General features: G+C 42.8%; 2 protein-coding genes across 6 annotated transcripts in view; one reads left to right on the top strand and one right to left on the bottom strand.

Annotated features, from left to right (window-relative positions):
* Positions 1 to 21,340, top strand: part of RTF2 (replication termination factor 2) — a 59,031-nt gene that overhangs the window by 24,493 nt on the left and 13,198 nt on the right. The gene's annotated exons all lie outside the window — the stretch shown is intronic.
* Positions 2,448 to 8,524, bottom strand: LOC129474878 (beta-1,3-galactosyl-O-glycosyl-glycoprotein beta-1,6-N-acetylglucosaminyltransferase 7-like). Its single transcript, XM_055266734.2, is given in 4 exon segments — positions 2,448 to 2,674; positions 6,102 to 6,197; positions 7,518 to 8,336; positions 8,339 to 8,524. Coding segments are annotated over 4 exon segments (1,290 nt in total). The 5' UTR covers positions 8,487 to 8,524.

Genomic DNA, 21,340 nt, shown 5'->3' with positions numbered 1-21,340 from the left:
TGAGGTGCAGTGGTGCAATCTCGGCTCACTGTAACCTCCGCCTCCCGGGTTCAAGCGATTCTTCTACCTCAGCCGCCCGAGTAGCTGGGATTACAGGTGCCCACCACCATGCCTGGTTAATTTTTTTTTTCTTTTTTGCATTTTTAGTAGAGACAGGGTTTCACCATATTGGCCAGGCTGGTCTCAAACTCCTGACCTCGTGATCTGTCCGCCTCAGCCTCCCAAAGTGCTGGGATTACAGGCATGAGCCACCACGCCCGGCCATACTGAAATGATTTGTTCAGGACACGTCTTCATTATAGCATTCAGCCTGTTGGGGGCAGGTATTTGTTTCAATTTGTGCTTCTTTGTGTGAGGTAAGGTGGTGTAGCTGCCTGGGACTCAGCAGTCACACTGCAGAGTGTAGCTGCCTCGTCCAAATCCCAGCCCCACTTTCCCAGCTATGTGGTCCCAGGAACACCCCATCGTCTGCCTGTGCCTCGATTTTCTCATCTGTTAAAAGTGTCAGCCATTCCTCTGAGCGCTTCCCCACCCAGGAGCACCCATATCCTCCTAACAGTGCTGGTGGGCGGATGCTCTTACAGGGCCCCCTTCACAGTATGTGACTGGGTGTACCACGGTTGACATTGGAATGAAGTGAAGGCAGGCTTATGTTTTAAGTAACTTGAAAGATGTAAGCTTTTTTATTGTTCCTTTAATGGGGTTTACATTCAGTTGCTGTTGAGTTGTAAAATACCGGGGACATAATCGCGGCTAATCTGAGCTTTCCGAATGAACAGCCCGTCAGCTTGTAGCCAGCTGTCGCCTTTGGGGGCGCCATGTTTGCTGTGGAAATGTGGAGGAAGGCGGTGGAGTGTTGTCATGGGGGTCTTGTGTTCTTTTTGAAAGTCAATATTTTCCATATGTGCTTTCCTTGGATCAGATATCCAAGGGGAAGAAAGGTTTGTTTAAACAAAGGTGTTACTTTTCTGTGGTTCCTTGATGTTTGATTTCTGGGATCTGCCTTCCAAATCCCTTTTCCTTCTGTCTAGCTATGATGTTTTCCCAGGGCTATTTCACACAGTGACTTGACTTCATTTCTATGCGTGGGAAGCTTCCATTTACTGAGATGCTTATACTTTGCGTTGGAATTATGTTTCTTTAATTTCCTCTCCTCTGGTTCCTGTGTTCCCTTTTTTCAGTCTCTTGTATGTTGTGCTGTTTAATAGTCACGCACTTCAGTTTCATATGATGCCGTATGAACTCTTTTAGAGAAAGAGGATATATATAAAGTTCTCCACAACAGTAGCGGCAGCAACAAAGTCGTGGACTTTCTAAGGGAGGAGACCCAGATCTGTGAATAGAGATAATCACAGCCATTCATGTCTCAGATCTGTGCTGTTCAGCATGGTACCATTAGCCACATGTGCCTATTTAAAGGTCACTTAAAGCTGGGCGCGGTGGTCACGCCTGTAATCCCAGCACTTTGGGAGGCCAAGGCAGGCGGATCACCTGAAGTCGGGAGTTCGAGATCAGCCTGATCAACATGGAGAAACCGCGTCTCTACTAAAAATACAAAAAAATTAGCCGGGCATGGTGGCGCGTGCCTGTAATTCCACCTATTTGGGAGGCTGAGGCAGGAGAATCGCTTGAACCTGGGAGGCAGCGATTGCGGTGAGCCGAGATCGTGCCATTGCACTCCAGCTTGGGCAACAAGAGTGAAACTCTGTCTCAAATAAATAAATAAAGGTAACTTAATTTTTAAAAATTAAATAAAAATAAAGATCCACTTTTGTAGTCGCTCTAGCCACGTTTCTAATGCCCAGGAGCCCCTGTGGCTGTGGTGAGCACTGGACAGCTCAGCTGTGGAATGTCCGCCATCACCCAAGGTGCTAGGAGACGACATGTCAAGACCGCAGACACTTGGGGCACCCTTTTTAACAAGGTGTGTTTTCTACTCCAGATGAGTTCCGTTTTACCCAAAGAAATACACTCTTCAGTATTTTTCTAGGACCGCCAGAACAGGGTTGCATGGCTTGCAGCCAGTGAGGACTGTTTCAGATAAGCATATTTTCATTTTCACTGGGAGTCTGTTCTTTCTTAGTGTCTCATACACAGTAGTATCTGGGTCTTCAAAACAGGCTGTGTCATTCTTATTCCAGCTTGAGCCTGGATCCAGGTGTTTGGAGAATTTGGGTTTTCAGCAGCTTTTTACTGAAGCAGTTCGCCTTCTAAGTGCATTGCTATATGTCACCAGTGGTAGCTTGAGTTTTTTTTGTCTTGCGATTTCTTTCCCAAAGCTATAAAAGTGGCCTGTAATCAATAGTAAAGTCTTGTCAATAGCATGTTTCTGAATTCATTTTAGGAATAATTTGTATCAAGGAATCATCTTCCCACTTCTTTGGTTCAATGTTCTCTTGTTTCAAGTCAAGGAAACAGAATGATACCAGTAAGAAAGCAGACACTCCCTAGCGGTTCAGTCTCATATTGAAATGACTCTGCTGTTGAAAATGCCAGTGTGGCTCTATAGGAACTTCTGCCTGCCTCAACACTCGAAGTCTGTGCCGCCGCTCTAAGCAGGTGACCACAAGCGGGTCTGTCGAGTGTTCAAATTTGCTGGCAAACAGAGAAGGCGACTGAATGAGCCACAGCAGGTCTCCTGGTCCGTATACGCAGATGTCTTGGACGTAGCGGCCTGCAGAAAGAAACACAAAAACCTAGCTGCCTTTGTTTCCTCACCCATTTTATTCACACACAGAAAGTGGCACATGCTCCGTCCAGTGTCACTGGTGAGCCTCAGCTTCACCAGAGTTCATATCAAACAGAATTTACATGATTGCCTTGACAGGGGCTTTTATGTTGAATTTTGAACTTACGGTGGAAAGGGGTGCTTTCATTCTTTTAGTGATTTCTAAAATCTTTGTTAGTTACTGCTTTAGGTGAATACCATGGAATTTTAGCTCACCACGGGCACATGGGAGATGAGCTAGCACTCATGTGCCTGGTAAAATCTCAATTCCGATAGATTCTGAGTTCCATGAACTTCTAAGTCTTTTCATTGGTTGTAAGTAGTTCATAAGAATGGTATGGATTTTAAATAAGTCATTGCTTCTATATTTTGGGGGGACCCCAGACATTCACCACCATGCCCAGCTAATTTTTGTATTTTTTTATAGAAACGGTTTCACCACGTAGGTCAGGCTGGTCTCAAACTCCGGGGCTCAAGTGATCCGCCCACCTCAGCCTCCCAAAGTGCTGGGATTACAGGTGTGAGCTGCTGTGCCTGGCACTGCTTTTTATTTGTTTTTCAGAGTGAACATTTGATACAAACATTGAAGTGGGAATTACAGGCCAGGCACGGTGGCTCACACCTGTAATCCCAGCACTTTGGGGGGCCGAGGCAGGAGAATGACTTGAGCCCAGAAGTCCGAGACCAGCCTGGGCAATAGAGTGAGATCTCATCTCTAATTTAAAAAAAAAAAATTTTTTTAAGTGGGAATTAGAGTTGGAATCCAATGGTGACTGGATTCCTTGGAGACTCAGTGACACCTTTTATGTGCTTTTGACAACCGTGTCTGGCTCTTTCTGCTCTCGCTTTTAATTCTCACAGTGACACTCTGAAGTGGATTCCATCATCGTTCCCATTTTGCAGGTGAGGAAACAGATTAGCGAAGTGAGGTCTCGGCGTATGTGTGAGAGGGAAGGAAGTCTGTTTATTTCAGAAACCTTGCTCTTTTTCTGCCCAGCTCCTTCCTGCTCTCTTTTCCTCACACCAGCCCAGTAATCCTACTTTTAAAAAACCTATCTTGGCTGGGCGCAGTGGCTCATGCCTGTAATCCCAGCACTTTGGGAGGCTGAGGCGGGTGGATCACAAGGGCAGGAGATCAAGACCATCCTGGCCAACATGGCGAAACCTCATCTCTACTAAAAATACAAAAATTAGCTGGGTGTGGCGGCACGTACCTGTAATCCCAGCCACTTAGGAGGCTGAGGCAGGAGAATCGCTTGAACCAGGGGGTCAGAGGTTGCAGTGAGCCAAGATTGCACCACTGCCCTCCAGCCTGGAGACAAAGCAAGACTCCATCTCAAAAAAAAAAAAAAAAAAAAAAACCTATCTTAAGGAAATACTGTTTTTAAAAGGGTAAGGGGGTGTATGCACAAAATGTCCAGTGTTGTTTGTAAGACTGTATAAGTGGCAGCTGTTACCATGATTTAACAAATTTTACCTAATAGACATATTTGCTACAATGTGCTAGAATCTCAGTAGAGTTACATTTAACTACTTTAATATTATAAATATGGGCCAGATGCAGTGGTTCATGTCTGTAATCTCAGCACTTTGGGAGGCCAAGGCGGTAGGATCACTTGAGCCCAGGAGTTCAGGGCCAGCCTGGGCAGCATAGTGAGACCCCATCTCTACAAAGATAAAAAATTAGCTGGGCTTGGTGGCTTGCATCTGTAGTCCCAGCTACTCGGGAGACTGAAGTGGGAAGATCACTTGAGCCCAGAAAGTGGAGGCTACAGTGAGCTATGATCATACCACCTGCGCTCCAGCCTGGGTGACAGAGCAAGACCCTGTCTCAAAAAAAAAAAAAAAAAAAATTACAAATATGAAGACTATCAGTGGGAGAAACTTAGGACATAAGTGAAAAGCAGCTCGGCTCCACCTTGATTATAACAATGCAGCTGTGCCATTTAGACACAGATGAAGTTGAACTAGAAGGGAATACAAATAAATGGACCATTTTCAGAGCTGTGTTAATGCTATTTGGGTGATTAAAAATAACCCCTTTGTTGCTGGTTCTAATGGGATAGCCGTCCTTCTGCACGCAGAGTCGGACTGGAAGCTCGCCCATTGTAGTGGCAGCAGGCGGTTGCTCCCAGTCTGAGCCCCGGCCCTGCCCCTCCTCCCTGTGCCTGTGGGAGTGACTTCACTTACCTGAGCCTTGGGTTCCACGTCAGTAAAGGTGAATAATAGTTTCTACCTGAGAATTGTTGTGAGGATTGAGTGCAGGCCCAAAGCTGGGACCCAGAAGATTTACCGCCTCCCTACACACCAGGGCTTGGCCTACTTTGGGTGCTGACTCTGAATGCTGGCCATGGATGGCCACGCTACTGCCTAGCTGTGAGAACCGTTTTATACTGAAGCTAGTGATGGTAAGAACTTTCTGAAGTGTTTACTTTTAGGGAATGAGGACTTTGTTAGGATTTATACTAACTAGGGTTTTTTTCAAACATCATTGAAACATTCTGATTTCATTCAGAATTCTGAATCATTACTTTATTATTGATAGTATCAACCCTCATAACTTCTTACGCCATGTGCACACCTGAGGGGCTCCTGTTTTCAGGAAGAATCCGAGCCCCCTGCTTTTTCTGAGCATTTACTGACTAGTCCTGACAAACCCAAGTGTATAATGACAGGGAGCCCCTGCTTTCTAAAGAAAGGGCAGAGCTCTTGTTAACCTGTTGTTTACCTGTCACCTTTCTACCATGTGAATGGATCCCTAATTGAATCATATCTACTTTTGAAAAAACCCCTTCACTAGAAAATTGTTCCAGCCCTCTAAGTTGGTCCCTCTGCTTCAGGAGGGTGGCTGTGCACATTGGCAGCAGGACTTACTTGTCTTTGAACTAGTCTGGTATTTGATTTACATTTTTTGTCTCCAATCTGTTTATTTTAGGCCAGTCTTTTAAACGGCTGAAAAACTGGGTAAACCTAGTTTATTTTTAATATCTAGTCTACTATATTCAAACCCAAGGTCTCTACCCAAAATCACTGTTAAAATCAGTTATCGTATCTCTGTGCAGTAGTAGTTCCTGCCGCTGGGTAGGAAGCCGTATGGAGACACATGGCAGGGCCTAGCTGTCACCACAGAGGGTATATTCACTTAGGGAAATTTTATCAACCTGTATTTTTTGTGATTTGTGTACTTTTCTGTATGAATCTTATATAAAAAGTTTTTTTAAAAAATTGACTCACCCTCTGCTAATTGGATCATCACTAATTCCAGATTACTTTAAACATGATCCTTGGTCTTGCCCACTAGGATTGAGGCAGCAGTTTTATAGTTGTTGTGAAATTTGAAGCCTTTTTTGTTTTGTTTTGTTTTTCTTTTTACCTTTACATCCATCATGAACATTTCCTTCCTCACTCTTCCACTTAATGGCTTGAATATTTCCTTCCCAGCCAGCGTTTGGTGTAGCACCTGGAGCATCTAAGAGGAAAACAAAACCAGCACACAGTGTGGAATCTGCTTCCCAGTTCTTTTAGTACAAGTTCTTCTGTGCTATCATTTCCATTTCCTCTAGATGAGGTAGTCAATGAGAAAAGTAGAGGGGAAAGTCCAACCTTCCTTGAGATGTTTCACTTGTGACATCTGATCAAAGCTAGTGCTTTTGGGGGTGGGAGCGTGTACTACGCTGGCAGTAGCATCCAGGTGGACCAAGGTTGGGGATCCCCATCTTTGTACTTGGGTCTCATTTTTCAGCCCTTTCTCCACCCCTTGTTACTCCCTTGCTGTATGCAGAGTGCTCTTTGTGATTCTCTCGGGGTTCTTTGGATTGTTTTCTCTGTAACAGCCCTCGGAGATTATTTGAAAATTGAACTTGCAGTAGATATGAGATTATATTAAAAAAAACCCTAACCAATGTCTACTGGATTCATCATACACCACTGTCTAGGCTGATTAGCTTAATTGTTCAGGCTTGAAGCCACACTCCCTATAGGAGCCAGTCCACCTTTTACAAAAAGAAAAAACTGAAGTCCACTTAAGGATGGTATCTGATTTCCCTCTACCTCTCAGAGAACCCATCTGAAGTATCAGATTTGCCACAAAATCATTACTAGCTTTAATATTTTCCATCTTACAGAGCCCTTAGCACAATGCCTGACACCAGTAGGTATCCAGTATTATTTATCAAATAAATGAAGAACTTCCTAAAGATTTATGCTCAGAATTTTCCAAACTCTCGGGAAACGCAAAATGCCACTACTTCTTTCTAGAGAGGGAACAAAAGCAGCCAGACTGGTGTGGGAACATCTTTCAGCTAACTTCAGACCCCTAAAATCAGAGAACTTTCTGTCTCCCTAAGTGGAAGGTCTTGCAAAATGTAGAACATTTACAAAGCCAAAGAAACATAGCTGAATTGAAAAAATATTCAATTTTTTCAGTAAATCTTACAGCCGGGCGTGGTGACTCACACCTGTAATCCCAGCACTTTGGGAGGCCGAGGCAGGTGGATCACCTGAGATTGGGAGTTCCAGACCAGCCTGACCAACATAGAGAAACACTGTCTCTACTAAAAATACAAAAATTAGCTGGGGCATGGTGGTGGGCACCTGTAATCCCAGCTACTTGGGAGTCTGAGGCAGAATGGCGTGAACCCGGGAGGTGGAGCTTGCAGTGAGCCGAGATCGCACCACTGCACTCCAGCCTGGGTGACAGCGTGAGACTCCGTCTCAAAATAAATAAATAAATAAATAAATCTGCTGCTGTTGCTGCTGACAGGCATCCATGTCGGTGGGTCTTTCTTACCTTTTAGTCGGTTCAGGGTCACCCAGTAGTGTTGCTCTGGGCCGCGGATGTCTTTGGACCACTGAAGCATGTCTTTTGCACGGATGTCAGTCAGTATGAACTCTATGAACTTCCTTGTAAGTACATAGTAAGCACTTCCAAAATAAATGGTTAAGTTATGGGGTGGTTTGTCTTTGAATCCGTTATTTGGAGGTGCATAGATACTTCCTTTAGGAACGAATTCGCGATGACTTTGGCTTGTCTTGGATTTAATGTGCAGTGGTTGGATTACTCCAGGAGTGATATTTTTATCACTCCATTTGCTTCTGATGTAGTGTATGATTTCTGTGTTGGTTTTGATGGGAAAATCCTGTCCACAAAGATTGATGACATAGTTCCATTGAAATTTAGAATGCACTAGATCTTTCATACAATTAATATCTGCCTGTAGTCTTGTAAAGCCAGCATGAGCCACCTTCTCTCTCTTGGAGGAAATAAAAACGTTTTCAAAACAGTTAACCAAGGTTTGCACAGCAGTCTTATACTTCTTTGGGGCCTTTTCATCAACATGAATACAATAAACATTTTGAGGTACATAAATAGCTCTGAGAAGCTTCACAAACATGGCCAGCTCCTTATGAATAGTTATAATATATGCCAAAGAGAAATCGCCCTCTTCTGCAGACAGGGGTCTGGTTATGAAATGCAGCCCCCAAGAAATCCCAGAGCAGTTTCCTGGTGTGTGTAAATGAGCATGTATTTCAGATTTATGAGGGGTTTTGCAAAATTTTGCAATTTGGGGGGCCGCCCCTTTCCCTTCAAATAAAGCGGAACACAGTTATCTGGGTAAAAGCCACATTCTACTACTTCTGGATGGGCAGGTTCTTCCTCTGATTCCACAGGAGTTGGATTCCTTAAGTAAAGAAAAATGAAGATGCAAATGACTGCGCTCACGACAAGTCCAGACTTTGTGGCTCGAAGCTGGCTCATATCTTGAGCTCCAAGTGCATTCTTATTACCATAATTTGAGTATTTTTTCCTTTAAGCTTCCTAAAAGAACAACAGATACAATTTAGGGTGTTGTAACTCTCCCCCCCCAACTTTATTGAAATACACTAAACTACATATACACACCCATGAAACCATCAGTGCAATCAAGATAACAAGCATTTCCCTCACCCCTCAAAGTGTTCTTATGCTTCTTCTCATCCTCTTTCTTTCCATCCACATCTCTGGCAATCGCCCATATGCCTGCTGTCACTCTAGTTTGTCAGGGTGTGTTTAACTCTAAGAAACTGCCAAACTGTTTTCCAAAGTGATTGTAGCAGCAGTGTATGATAGCCATTTATTGTATAGCCTCTTGCATACTTGCTATGGTCAAATGTTTTAATTTTTACCTCTTAATGAGTGTGTAATGTTAGTTCCCTGTAGTTTTACTTTGCATTCCCTAATGACTAATGATATTGAGCATATTTTCATGTTATTGCCCTTATTTAGGGAGATGAAAAATCTCAAATACTCATTTTGGACATAGACACTGTCCTGTTCTGCCTTATTCAAAGTTCATTTTATGCCATTATTCTGCATATAAGACTAAATCTTTCCAACAGAAGAAGTGACAAATTAAGAGGAATTTTATGATTATACACTTAAACGTCTTGAAGTGAGTTTCTGGGCCAGGCATAGTGGCTCATGCCTGTGATCTGAGCACTTTGGGAGGCCAAGGCAGAGGATCACTTGAGCCCAGGAGTTCAAGACTAGCCTGGGCAACATAGTAAGACCCCATCTCTATAAAAAATTTAAAAATTAGCCAGATGTGGTGGTGCCCTGATTATCCCATTGCACTCCAGCCTGGATGACAGAGTGAGGCCATGTCTCCCAAAAAAAAAAAAAAAGTTTGAATTATTTTTAGGAAAGATGTCATAGATTAAAAACAGGGTATCTTTATCTAATAGCATTATTTGATAATCATGTAGTTGTTTGTCTTGAGTCTACAGAGGTACATGAATAGGTGTAGCAATAGCAAAAAGTGACCAAAAGGTTTCAGTTAATTAATTATTACGTGCAAGGATCATTCTCTGAAATTTAGGGAAGAAGACTGATAGGTAACATGTCAAGCTTTATATTGTTAGAAAGTATTTGTTTTTCTTGTTTATGAATCTTGACTTGGTTCCCATTAAAAGTTGCATGTTATTCCTACTTCCTGTTTTTCAGAAAACCATGTACGTGTGACTGGTATTTGAGCTCAGGTTGGACACTGGTCCCTTGCCTTTCCACATCATTTTTACAAATGCTGTTTGGATAATGCCTCAACCAGGCAGCATTTTTAGTTATCCTTGTGTTCTTAAACTCTGAGCCAACAAAAGCTATTAACGTTGACTGTGGATTTTAAAGATGTTGTATTTATTTTCATTGTACAGTTTATTTCTACCAATTATGCTTCCAAAATAAAAAGCAGCCACTGCCGAGGTATGTCAGGCTGCAGCATGTTCCACTGGTTCAGTAAATGGTTTCTGCCCCAGACATGAAACCTTACAGCCTAATTTAAAGACATTCTTATAAATTATGTAATACTTATCTTTTTTTTTTTTTTTGAGACGGAGTCTTGCTATGTAACAGGCTGGAGTGTAATGGTGCGATCTTGGCTCACTGCAATCTCCGCCTCCCGGGTTCAAGCGATTCTCCTGCCTCAGCCTCCCAGGTGCATTCCACCATGCCTGGCTAATTTTTGTATTTTTTTAGTAGAGACAGGGTTTCACCATGATGGCCAGGCTGATCTCAAACTCTTGACCTCGTGATCCACCCACCTAGGCCTCCCAAAGTGCTGGGATTACAGGCGTGAGCCACTGCGCCCGGCAATACTTATGTTTATAAACATGAAACCATCATAATTTATACATTTTATATGAGATTTCTAAATTAAATTAAACGACCATAGAAATTGAATAGGAAAGAAAAATGTTCTTGAAATGAAAGTAAAGCTTTTTACTACTTCTCCTGTAAGAATTTTGATTAAAGATAAATCATGTACCATAGTTTGTCGTATCTTCCCCTGTATTATGACTTTAGTATAGGAAGAAGGGTTTGGGTTTTTTTTTTTTTTTTGGTCTGTTGTTCTTTTATTTTGTTTTTCGTTTGTTTTTTGAGACAGGGTCTCACTCTGTCGCCCAGGCTGGAGTGAAGTGGCGCAGTCTCAGCTCACTGCAACCTCTGTCTCCCCGGTTCAAGTGATTCTCCTGCCTCAGCCTCCTGAGTAGCTGGGATTACAGGCATGTGCCACCATGCTAGCTAATTTCTGTATTTTTAGTAGAGATGGGGTTTCACCATGTTGGCCAGGCTGGTCTCGAACTCCTGACCTCGTGTGATCCACCCTCGTTGGCCTCCCAAAGTGCTGGGAATTTATAGGCGTGAACCACTGCGCCCGGCCTATTTTGTTTTTTTGGTTTTCTGTTTTTTGTTTTTGTTTTTTTTTTTTTTTTAAGAGGAATTTCGCTCTTGTTGCCAAGGCTGGAGTGCAATGGCGTGATCTTGGCTCACTGCAACCTCCACCTCCTGGGTTCAAGCAATTCTCCTGCCTCAGCCTCCCAAGTAGCTGGGATTACAGGCATGCACCACCACACCCAGCTAATTTTGTATTTTTAGTAGAGACGGGGTTTCACCATGTTGGTCAGCCTGGTCTCGAACTCCTGACCTCAGGTGATCCACCTGCCTCAGCTTCCCAAAGTGTTGGGATTACAGGCGTGAGCCACCTCGCCCAGCTAGTTTGTTGTTTTTAAGATAACTTGTGAAAGCATTCTGTTCCTCCTGTCACAGAGGTGAGTTACCCCGTCATCACTGCCAAATGATACCCCATGTAAATTTAGCTGTGTGCCGAGCCCAGGAGATTGGGTATTTTCAGTAGTTTACAATAATTAAGTGAAGACAGGCCCCAAGGGTAGCCATTGTCCTTTGGGAAAATACCCGGGCTAAGTGTTTTTCCCTCCCCTATATAGAGACAGGGACATGGCCAGTTCAGTGTTAACCTGCTGCAGTCTTCTACCTCGCTTCCATCAGCACAGTCCCTCCCCTATATAGAGACAGGGATGTGGCCAGTTCATTGTTAACCTGCTGTGGCCTTCTACCTTGGTTCCATCAGCACCAGCTTTCACCATGGCCCAGTTAAATCTTCCTCTGGCTCAGGTTCACTGTGAAACTTCAGAATGGATGCCTCCTGGACTGCCCTGCTGAGTGGGAACCAGGGTCCCCAGCAGTTTAGTTTGTCATTGTTTCAACAGAAACTTTTTTTTTTGAGACCGGGCCTCACTCTATCACTTAGGCGGAGTGCAGTGGTGTGATCATGGCTCACCGCTGCCTCAGCCTCCTGGGATTTGGTGATCCTCCCACTTCAGCCTCCCCAGCAGCTGGGACTACAGGCATCTGGCTAATTTTTTGTAGAGACAAGGTTTTGCCACATGAGCTTTTAAAAAAAAAAAATCTTTTTAAAATTGACATCTAATAATTATATATGTTTATGGAGCACAGAGTAATGTTTCAATACACACAATGTATCAGCACAAGCTTTTTAAGGCAGTCAGGCCCTCTATTGTAAATGTAGCCTTTGGAGATCTCACTGCTGTTGCTGTCACTTGAACATAACATCTAGTGGGTAATATGAAAATTCCTGGAGGAATAAACTTTTCATGGCCTGACATTTTTTTTTCCTTTTAAAATAATGGTGAACATTATTTTCAGTTTTGCAAACATTTCCTAGCAATTCCTAGTTTTTGTTGTGGCTGTTTTATTTCTATATTGTGAAGTCAACTGTTTTAATGAAAAAATAATGAAGGTTTAGTTACTAAACATGAGATTTTCTATCACTAAATTAATTTCCAGTAAATGTAGGTACTATTTTCTAAGTGTGGGGAATATGCCTCTCGTAAAAAAGTGTTCTTACTGAGTTTTTGAACCATTTTTTCCTCCATAGAAAGATGTTTAAGATACTTATTGTAAAGGCTGTAGAAAGAGTGGCTGTTACCCTGTGTATTACGGAGTAGGTATGCAAGTTCTTTGTCTGGAACAGACCTATTTTTACCATTCCAGTGTCCTATTTTCCTTGTGTATTACTAGATCACAAACAGTTTCTAAAATTTGGGGGTTAGCCTGGGCAATGTAGTGAGACACCTTCTCTACCAAAAAATTTTAAAAAATTAGGCAAGTATTAGGGGTCCCAAAATTAGCCACACCTGTGGTCTCAGCTTCTCAGGAGGCTGAGGCAGGAAGATCATTTGAGCCAGGGAGGTTGAGGCTGAAGTGAGGGTGATCATGCCCACTGCACTCCAGCCTGGGCAACAGAGTGAGACCGTGTCTCCAAAATAAAATAAATTTGGGGGTTTGTGTGTGAGAGCATCTCAAGGCTTTTTTCGTGTACTGTCTTTCCTTAAATTGTCTTTCCTAGACCTGGTATATTTTAATACTCTTTTAGCCGTCCATATCTGCAGCCTTTGAAAGGTAGCATTGTTAAATATGTATATAGTGTACAGTGGAACAAAACAGCTTCCAAGCCATGAATGATGTTAAAGTTAACCATTCAGTTGACTGAAGCCATCTAGCATCCAAGAGATACAGTAGAGTATTTTTCAGTGCAAATCATTGTCAAACTTATGGTCAAGGATGGTGGTTAACTTTTTTCCCCTTTACGTAGTGCCAGAATCTGCACAAGAACAGGAATGATTTCCGGTTACAATTCTCAGAGTGGAATTATTTTACATTTTATGTTTTTTGTCCAAGGTTAAAGTACTTCCAGGGAGTTGTTTCAAAACACATTGCTCTTCTAATTAGAGCCAGTGCCTGTGTTCTTTTTTTCTTGTAATTCTTCTACAGTCTTCCTCTCCCGACTCCCAACAAGCCTTCACAGCCAGTAGCAAAAGTCAGCAATATGGGTTTGATATCACATTACCTCCAGAACAGTTCGTTGAAGGATATAGTCTTTGAGAATTTGTTAGGATGGGATTTCATTTGTGGTAAAGACTTTTTAGGGTGAGTTGGCAGCATTCCATATATACTCTTTTGTTGCATTTTTTTATATGTATATATTTTAAAGGAAATTCCTATGAGTAAATAGATAACGGATGGGAACTTTTAAAGGTGAACTCAAAATATTTAGCCATATATTCTAGAATATTACCATTTTAAAGCATTAACATTAATTTAACCAGCATAAGCAGCTGATTTAGCACCCAAAGTTTCTGAGAGCTTTACTTTTCAAAAAGGGTGGGGGTTGAGGGAGGCTCAATATTGCATTTACCTTATTAGCAACCTCATATTTAGCTTCAGGAAATGGGCTTTGAATCAGGGCCCCAGTGTTAGGCTCACAGCCCTAGCACTTACGGGTCTGTTGGGCAAGTAACGGAAGCTCCCTGAGTGTCCATTTTCTTGACTGCGGACGTGGTGTATGGTAGTGTCTGCCTCACAGGTACACTGGGAGGAGGTGCAGGAGTGAAGGATGTGAGTTTCACGCTGAGCCTGGCCCTAGGAGATGCCCCGTGCTCACTGGCACTCACCCTCGGAGTAATGCGGCCCCAAAACTGTAACTGCAGGTGCTCTCTTTACTTGTCCTAAAGTCCCTGTGGCCATGCAATGAAAATGTGGTGTCTCTTTCTCTCTGAGCTCAGAATGCCGTCCAAAGCAGCCTCAATGTTAGCACAGTGTTTTCTTGAGTTATTTGAGATTATGAGTTGGACGAATTTTGAATTCAAAAGCTGTCTAACTGTCCAGTGAAATGGATGCCTTTCACAAAATGCTTATTCTTAAAACATGTATAAATTATTTTAGCCATTTTGATGGAAAGAAGAAAACTGTATTTTAGGATATCCACTCAAAACAACGACAAGAAATAAAACATTTTAGTTTACAAAATGAGAGCTGAGGATTTGGACATGGCCTTGAATCTGCCTCTCATGTGAGGAGTTAACAAACAGTAGCATTTTATATTTAAAAATCTAGTTGATGCCATACTAAGAAAATATTCTACTTTTATTTTCTTTGGCTTAAACAAAAAGTGGGGGCTATTTTTGAGAGAAAAAGACACCTGCAACACCTACATTTCAAATATTACTCATATTCTAATATTTTAAAACCACAGAGCAAAGAAAAACATAATTTACTTCAAAAAGTATACCTGTGGCCAGGTGTGGCGGCTCACACCTGTAATCCTAGCACTTCGGGAGGCTGAGATGGGTGGATCACTTAAGGTCAGGAGTTTGAGACCAGCCTGGCCCAATCCAACATGGTGAAACACTGTCTCTACCAAAAATACAAAAATTAGCTGGGCATGGTGACGTGTGCCTGTAATCCCAGCTACTCTGGAGCCTGAGGCAGGAGAATCGCTTGAAATCAGGAGGCAGAGGTTGTAGTGAGCTGAGATTGCACTACCGCACTCCAACCTGGGTGACAAAGTGAGACCCCGCCACACACACACACACACACACACACACACACACACACGTATACCTGCTTAACCTTTGCCATTGGTGGGTCCTGCATAGCTACTGAGACGCTTACCAGGAGAAGCCCCCTGGCTCCTGGAGTGGGAGTCCTGGCGGTGTCAGGGCCCAGCCTGGCCTTTCTCTCCCATCGGTTCCTCGCCAGCAGTGGCGCCTGCTTCAGTCACTTGAGTAGAGTTGCTTGGCAGGTTTTGTTGCCATCTGTCCCTGGAGAGTTTTATTCCTGTTGGTTCTGACCTGCAGATTGAAAAGTCGTTGCTGCTTTTGCTTCTCTGAGTATTTCCTTGGGACTGGATCCTTCCTGAAAAACAAAATGAGACAACAGAAGACGCCTGACCCAGATGAAGGATGCACAGTCACTCACATTGAGAAAACTGCAGGATGAAATCATGGCATTCATAGGTCAGAGTCTTGAAATGATTTTAAATACAGGAGGCGTGATTTAGTTATCAGACCCTCTCTCATTAAGGGGATAAATAAAAGTCACTTAAAAAATCCTGTTTCTCCATAAATAGCATTCAAAAAAATCCAGACATTTCACAAGGCAGGGGCTGAGCCTTGTCTGTGCTCTGTAGTGCCCCCCAGGGTGAGTCTGCGCCACAGCACGTGGTGAAGGTGGGGTCTGACTGCACCCCTTCGCTAGGCTTTCCTCTTCCCTTCTTTCTCCACCTCTGGGTACTTTTCTTCTTAACATCCTTTCCTTTTCTGGTTTTAAAGGTTTTCTGCTTGCTGGTACTCTCTGCAGGCTTGCCACAGACAGCTCTATTAAGAATATCGGCACCAAGAGACATAGATCACACACCGTAGAGATTTCTTATCTTCTATGTGCCTTGACGCCTAAGCGGGATGTGTGGTCAGATGAATACAGATTCTCTTCACCTGCTCGTGGGGTGCCTCTGAGACACATGCTGCTTTTTTGCAGAACAGATGTTGCTGTTGCCATAGCACAGAGTATTAGAAAAACACTGAGCAGACAGAATGTAGTCCCCATAATCTTCAGGGGTTACAGCATTCATGTGGCCTTCCAGTAGGGAGACCCCATACATTTTGTTTGTGTGATGTTCAGAGTCCGTGAGTTAACGTTCTGATTTTATCTAGCAAGAATCAGAAAAGGTCAGGTCCTTTTATGTGTGGAAAAGTCACATTGCCAGCTTGTGAGGTCTTGCTGTGCCTCTCTTCCCCTGCGTCTTGAATGCTTGTTTTGAAACATGTCCTTGCTGGGTGTGGTGGCTTATATCTATAATCCCAGCACTTTGAGAGGCCGAGGTGGAAAGATTGTTTGAGGCCAGGAGTTTGAGACCAGCCTGGAAACATAGCAAGACCCCGTCTCTACAAAAAATTCTTAAAAATTAGCCGGATATGGTGGTGTGCACCTGTAGTCCTAGCTACGTAGGAGGCTAAGGTGGGAGGATTGCTTGAGTCCAGGAATTTGAGGTTACAGTGAGCTAGGATCGTACCGCTGCACTGCAGTCTGGGCAACAGAGTGAAGTGCCATCTCATAATAATAATAATAATAATATAATAATATTTGTCCTGTGGGTGCACCTGGACTAGACAGCAGATCTGCTTATACTGGCCCATTCCTGGGGGTCGAGCGTTGGTGCTGGGTTTCACTTCTTGTCTCACATTCTACATCTGGAAGGAGGAAGCCATTCTAAGCCAAACAGCAGTGGAAAAAGCAACTGAGGAAATGCTGGGAAGTGTTGCCCACGTTAAACGTTACACTTCCACATCGCTGCGGGAAATAACACAAGAAGCAAACATACTAGACGAGCTGAGCCACCCATTTCTATTGGTAATAAATGGACAGAGGGTAAATCGGCTTTATGTATAAACCTCTTATACAGATTGACTAAAGTAAAACATTTAAAAAATGAAATCCCTAATAAATAAAAGGACATATGGTATAATTTACGAAACAGGTGTTGCAAATGCAGTGGGGTTTTTTTTATATTTTTTTAATCCAAGCCAAAAAGGAGCTATCTCCCACGGTCACGTATGGAGATGTATATTTTCATGCAAGCTTTTGGGAGAACTGCTTGGCTTTAAAATCTCATCTCCTTCTATCCTACTTTGAAATTTTTCCCTAGGCTCTGTTCTTATTCATTCAGCAGTTATTCACTGTGTCCATTGTGGGCAGAACCCTAGGCTCCTCCCACCATGGAACAGGAAGACAAAATGCCTCCTGCTTGGGGCTAACAGTGTAGTGGAGGAAACACACTGTTTTAAAAGTCAGTACAAACATGCAGACATACACTCATTTACTCTAAGTCATGGGGTACTGCACAGGAAACAAAAACAGGATTCTGTGATAGAGAATGACCACGTCTCGGAAGTGGAATTCCTAGGTCAGAGATGCATGCAGTCAGCTGTTCATCGCTAATATTATTGGTAAGGACAAAGATTGGGAAGCCACTATTCCATTTGTTAAAGTGATATAAATATCTAGATACATTAGCATATTGCTCCTCATTTGACCACTGTTCCCCTCTTGGCACTTTCTCTACTGGCCTTTTTAAAAATACTTTGAAAAAGCATCCAGAGGGCATATGAATATAAATATACAATTACTAGTTTGCTTTTTCCTTTAATTTATGATAAGCATTTTCTACATTGCCCCAAACTCTAACCATATAATCTTCCTTTTTGGGAATGTATTATGATTTTTTTTTTTTTTTTTTTTTTTTGAGACGGAGTCTCGCTCTGTCTCCCAGGCTGGAGTGCAGTGGCGCGATCTTGGCTCATTGCAAGCTCCGCCTCCTGGGTTCACACCATTCTCCTGCCTCAGCCTCCCGATCAGCTGGGACTACAGGCGCCCACCACCACGCCAGGCTAATTTTTTGTGTTTTTAGTAGAGATGGGGTTTCACCGTGTTAGCCAGGATGGTCTCGATCTCCTGACCTCGTGATCTGCCCGCCTCAGCCTCCCAAAGTGCTGGGATTACAGGCGTGAGCCACCGCGCCCGGCCATATTTTTATTTTTTTAACCATTTCCCCCATTCTTTGGACATCTGAGTTATAAGCAATAAAAAGAATGAAGATAAAATTTTAAATGGATGTATAATTTCTACTGTACAGTAACAGTACTTAAGAAAAACGCATCAGCAGGAAGATATGGGTGTTTTTTCTGTTGGTATAATACATGTTATTTACTAAAGAGGTGGGAAGCAGGTCCCTGTGGACCAGCTATGACTTTGCAGCAGCCCCACTTCCCATCTCCGCAGTAGCCCCCTACCCTTGTTTTCCCTCATCCTTCAGGGATGAACCACTGCACTCAGGTCTCTTGGGTCAAGCACCTACCCAGAAGGAGTGATGGGGCCCCTAGCGGTTGGGAGGACTCTGCCCAGTCTTCAGCGGCAATTCCTACCAAGGTCCAAGCCCTTGAGGCCCTTGAGGGTGTGGGTTTGGTGTTAATGGATCTTTTGAATTTTTGAGAGAAAGAGCAAGATTGCTCAATTTCTAATGTGAGGAGTTCCTGACTTCTTATTGTCAGTGGCCGATTCAACTTTAAAAGTACAGTAAGTCTGGGTACAACACAATACAACTGTATGCAGAATAAGGTCCATGGCCTCTGAACAGTCTGATCTAGAGGAAGGAGACCGCTCACCCCGACACTGTCAGAAGGAGGGGCAGCAAGGAGTGATAGAAAAAAGCAGCAGCGGGAACCCGGGAGGAGAGAGAAAGAAAGGTGGGGGCAGCACCCACAGGGAGCAGATGCTGGGCTCCTCCCCACCCCTGGGCCCTTTACGCCATAGCCGCGGCTCCAGGCCTCACTGGGCCTTAACTACCACCTGGTTCTGTTCCTGCAGACTCTTTTTCATTCCAAGGAAGAGACCATCTTCCAGAGCCAGGGGAAAGCTCTGCTCAGACCTCCCATAGCATGAGACTTCCCAGGGAACCTCCTCTAGCAGAGCAGGCTGTCCCTCCTCCTGTAGGCCCAGTTCTCTACAGTGATGGCTAAAAACAAGCTCCTTTTCTTCAAGGGTTGTACCAGTTAAATGCTAGATTGGGCACCTGCTTCAGTCATTCATATAACTTCTCTATGGCACCACCCTCAGGGATTTGTGGGTCAAAAAGATATCTTCAGTCGTGAAAATTTACCAGACCCACCCTAGAAAAAAAGCTGATCTTAACCTGAAAGTCACTTTTGGAGACAAGAACCGCATTAAATAACCCACCTAAGGCAGGGGCTGAGGAAGGTCAGCAAATGCTTGTTGGTATCTTCTGTGCATTTGGGAGATTCTGGAAAATCTTTGGCAACTTCAGGAAAAAAAAAAGTACTTTTATGGCATTTCTTGTGCTGATAATGTTTTCTACAAAAGAGATTCTGGGCATAGGATGTCTGTTACTGCTCTGGACACAATAGGTCTGTTAAAATTACTGTTCCAGTTGTTTAAAGAATTTTGTTATTATTTGGTTGCCTGCCTTTATGTTTTTCCAAGGCAGTGTCTTATGGAGTAACTAAGTATTTTAGTTAATAACAGACCTTATCTGGCATACTTTTAAATATCTATGACTACAACATTTAGTAGAGTTTTTCATAGATACTAGAAGGATAAATTTTGGTTGATCCGTTCAATATGTGACTCTTTGAAGTCATGTTACCTACACTAATCAAGATAGTGTGGTGCTGGCATGAGGACAGGCATATAGATCAACAGAATAAAATGAGGAGTCCGGAAATAAACCCTCACATGTATGGTCATTGATTTTTGACAAAAGGGCCAAGACAATTCGATGGTGGAAAGAATAGTTTTTTCAACAAGTAGTGCTGGGGTAACTGGATATCCACATGCAGAAGAATGAATTTGGACCCTTACCTTACATTGAATGTAAAAAATAAACTCAAAGTGATCATAGACCTAAATCTGTAAGTTTTAGTTACAAACCACTTAGGAGAAACACAGGAGTAAATCACAATCTTGGGTTAGACGATGACTTATTAAATATGACACCAAAAACGTAGCAGTAAGAGAGAAAATTGGTAAGTACAATTTCATCAAAATAAAAAACTTTTGTAATTATCCAGTGTAAGATATTTTGTTATAACAGTCTTGGACTAAGACAGAACTTATATCCAGAATATGCTGTATAAAGACCTCTTAGAACGCAACATCAAAGAGACAAATAATACAATTAAGAAATGGACCAGGGATTTAAGCAGACATTTCTCCAGAGAGGGTATACAAATGGCCAGTTAGCACGTGAAAAGATGCTCAACATCACTGGTCATTTGGGAAATGCAAATTAAAACCATGGTGAGACAGCACTTCACACCCATTAGGATGGTTATAACTAAAAGGAAAAACGGCCAGTTGCAGTGGCTCACACCTGTAATCCAGCACATTGGGAGGCGGGTGGATCACCTGAGGTCAGGAGTTCAAGACCAGCCTGGCCAACATGGTGAAATGCCATCTCTACTAAAAATACAAAAATTAACTGGGCGCAATGGCAGCGGCCTGTAATCCCAGCTACCTGGGAGGCTGAAGCAGGAGAATCGCTTGAACCCAGGAGGCGGAGGTTGCAGTGAGCCAAGATCATGCCACTGGACTCCAGCCTAGCGACAGAGTGAGATTCCATCTCAAAAAAAAGAAAGAAAAACGATGACAGGTGTTGGGAAGGTTGTGGAGAAACTAGAATCCTCAGGCATTGCTGGTGGTAATGTAAAATGGTGCAGCCGCTTTGGAAGTTCATCATTTGAGTAAAGGCAGTTCCTCCAAAGGTTAAACATAAAGTTAATTTATGGCCAATCATCCCAATCCTAGTTATATACGCAACAGAAATGAAAACAACTGTCCACAAAAGACTTCTATGTGAGTTTCTTAGTCTGAAAGTGGAAACAACTCTGTCAGCTGATTTGCAGGTGAAACTTTATTTGGCAATAAGAAGAAATGTAGTTCTGATCCATACTATAACATGGATAAATCTTTAAAACATTAGCTAAAATCCAGTCACACACACAAAAAAAAAAACATGTATATTGTATGATTTCATTTATAGAAATGTCCAGAAGAGGCAAATTTGTAGGATGGAAAGTAGATTAATGGTTGCCTAAGACTGCGGAAAGGAGAATGGAGTGAGCGCCAGTGGGTATGGGATTTCTTTTGGAAGTGATAAAAATACTCTAAAATTAGATTATGGTGATGGTTGCACAACTCTAAATATACTAAAAGCCATTGAATTGTACACTTCATTATGTTATGTAAATGAGGTTTCAGAAAGCCTGTTTTTTAAAAAGGCGAGTTAGGTAGCAAATGCATGTGGTACTGAAGCTGTTCCTTTTAGAGCCAGCTCTTCCCTGAGCATTGTATGTGAGCTAAGAGATAGTCATGATTTCTGCTTCCCCCACCCCTAAAAAAAGGTT

Source organism: Symphalangus syndactylus, chromosome 24, assembly GCF_028878055.3.
Source record: "Symphalangus syndactylus isolate Jambi chromosome 24, NHGRI_mSymSyn1-v2.1_pri, whole genome shotgun sequence".
Taxonomy (NCBI): Eukaryota; Metazoa; Chordata; class Mammalia; order Primates; family Hylobatidae; genus Symphalangus; species Symphalangus syndactylus.
Note: the sequence above shows the minus strand (reverse complement) of the source record. Positions and strands in the feature narration are given on the sequence as shown.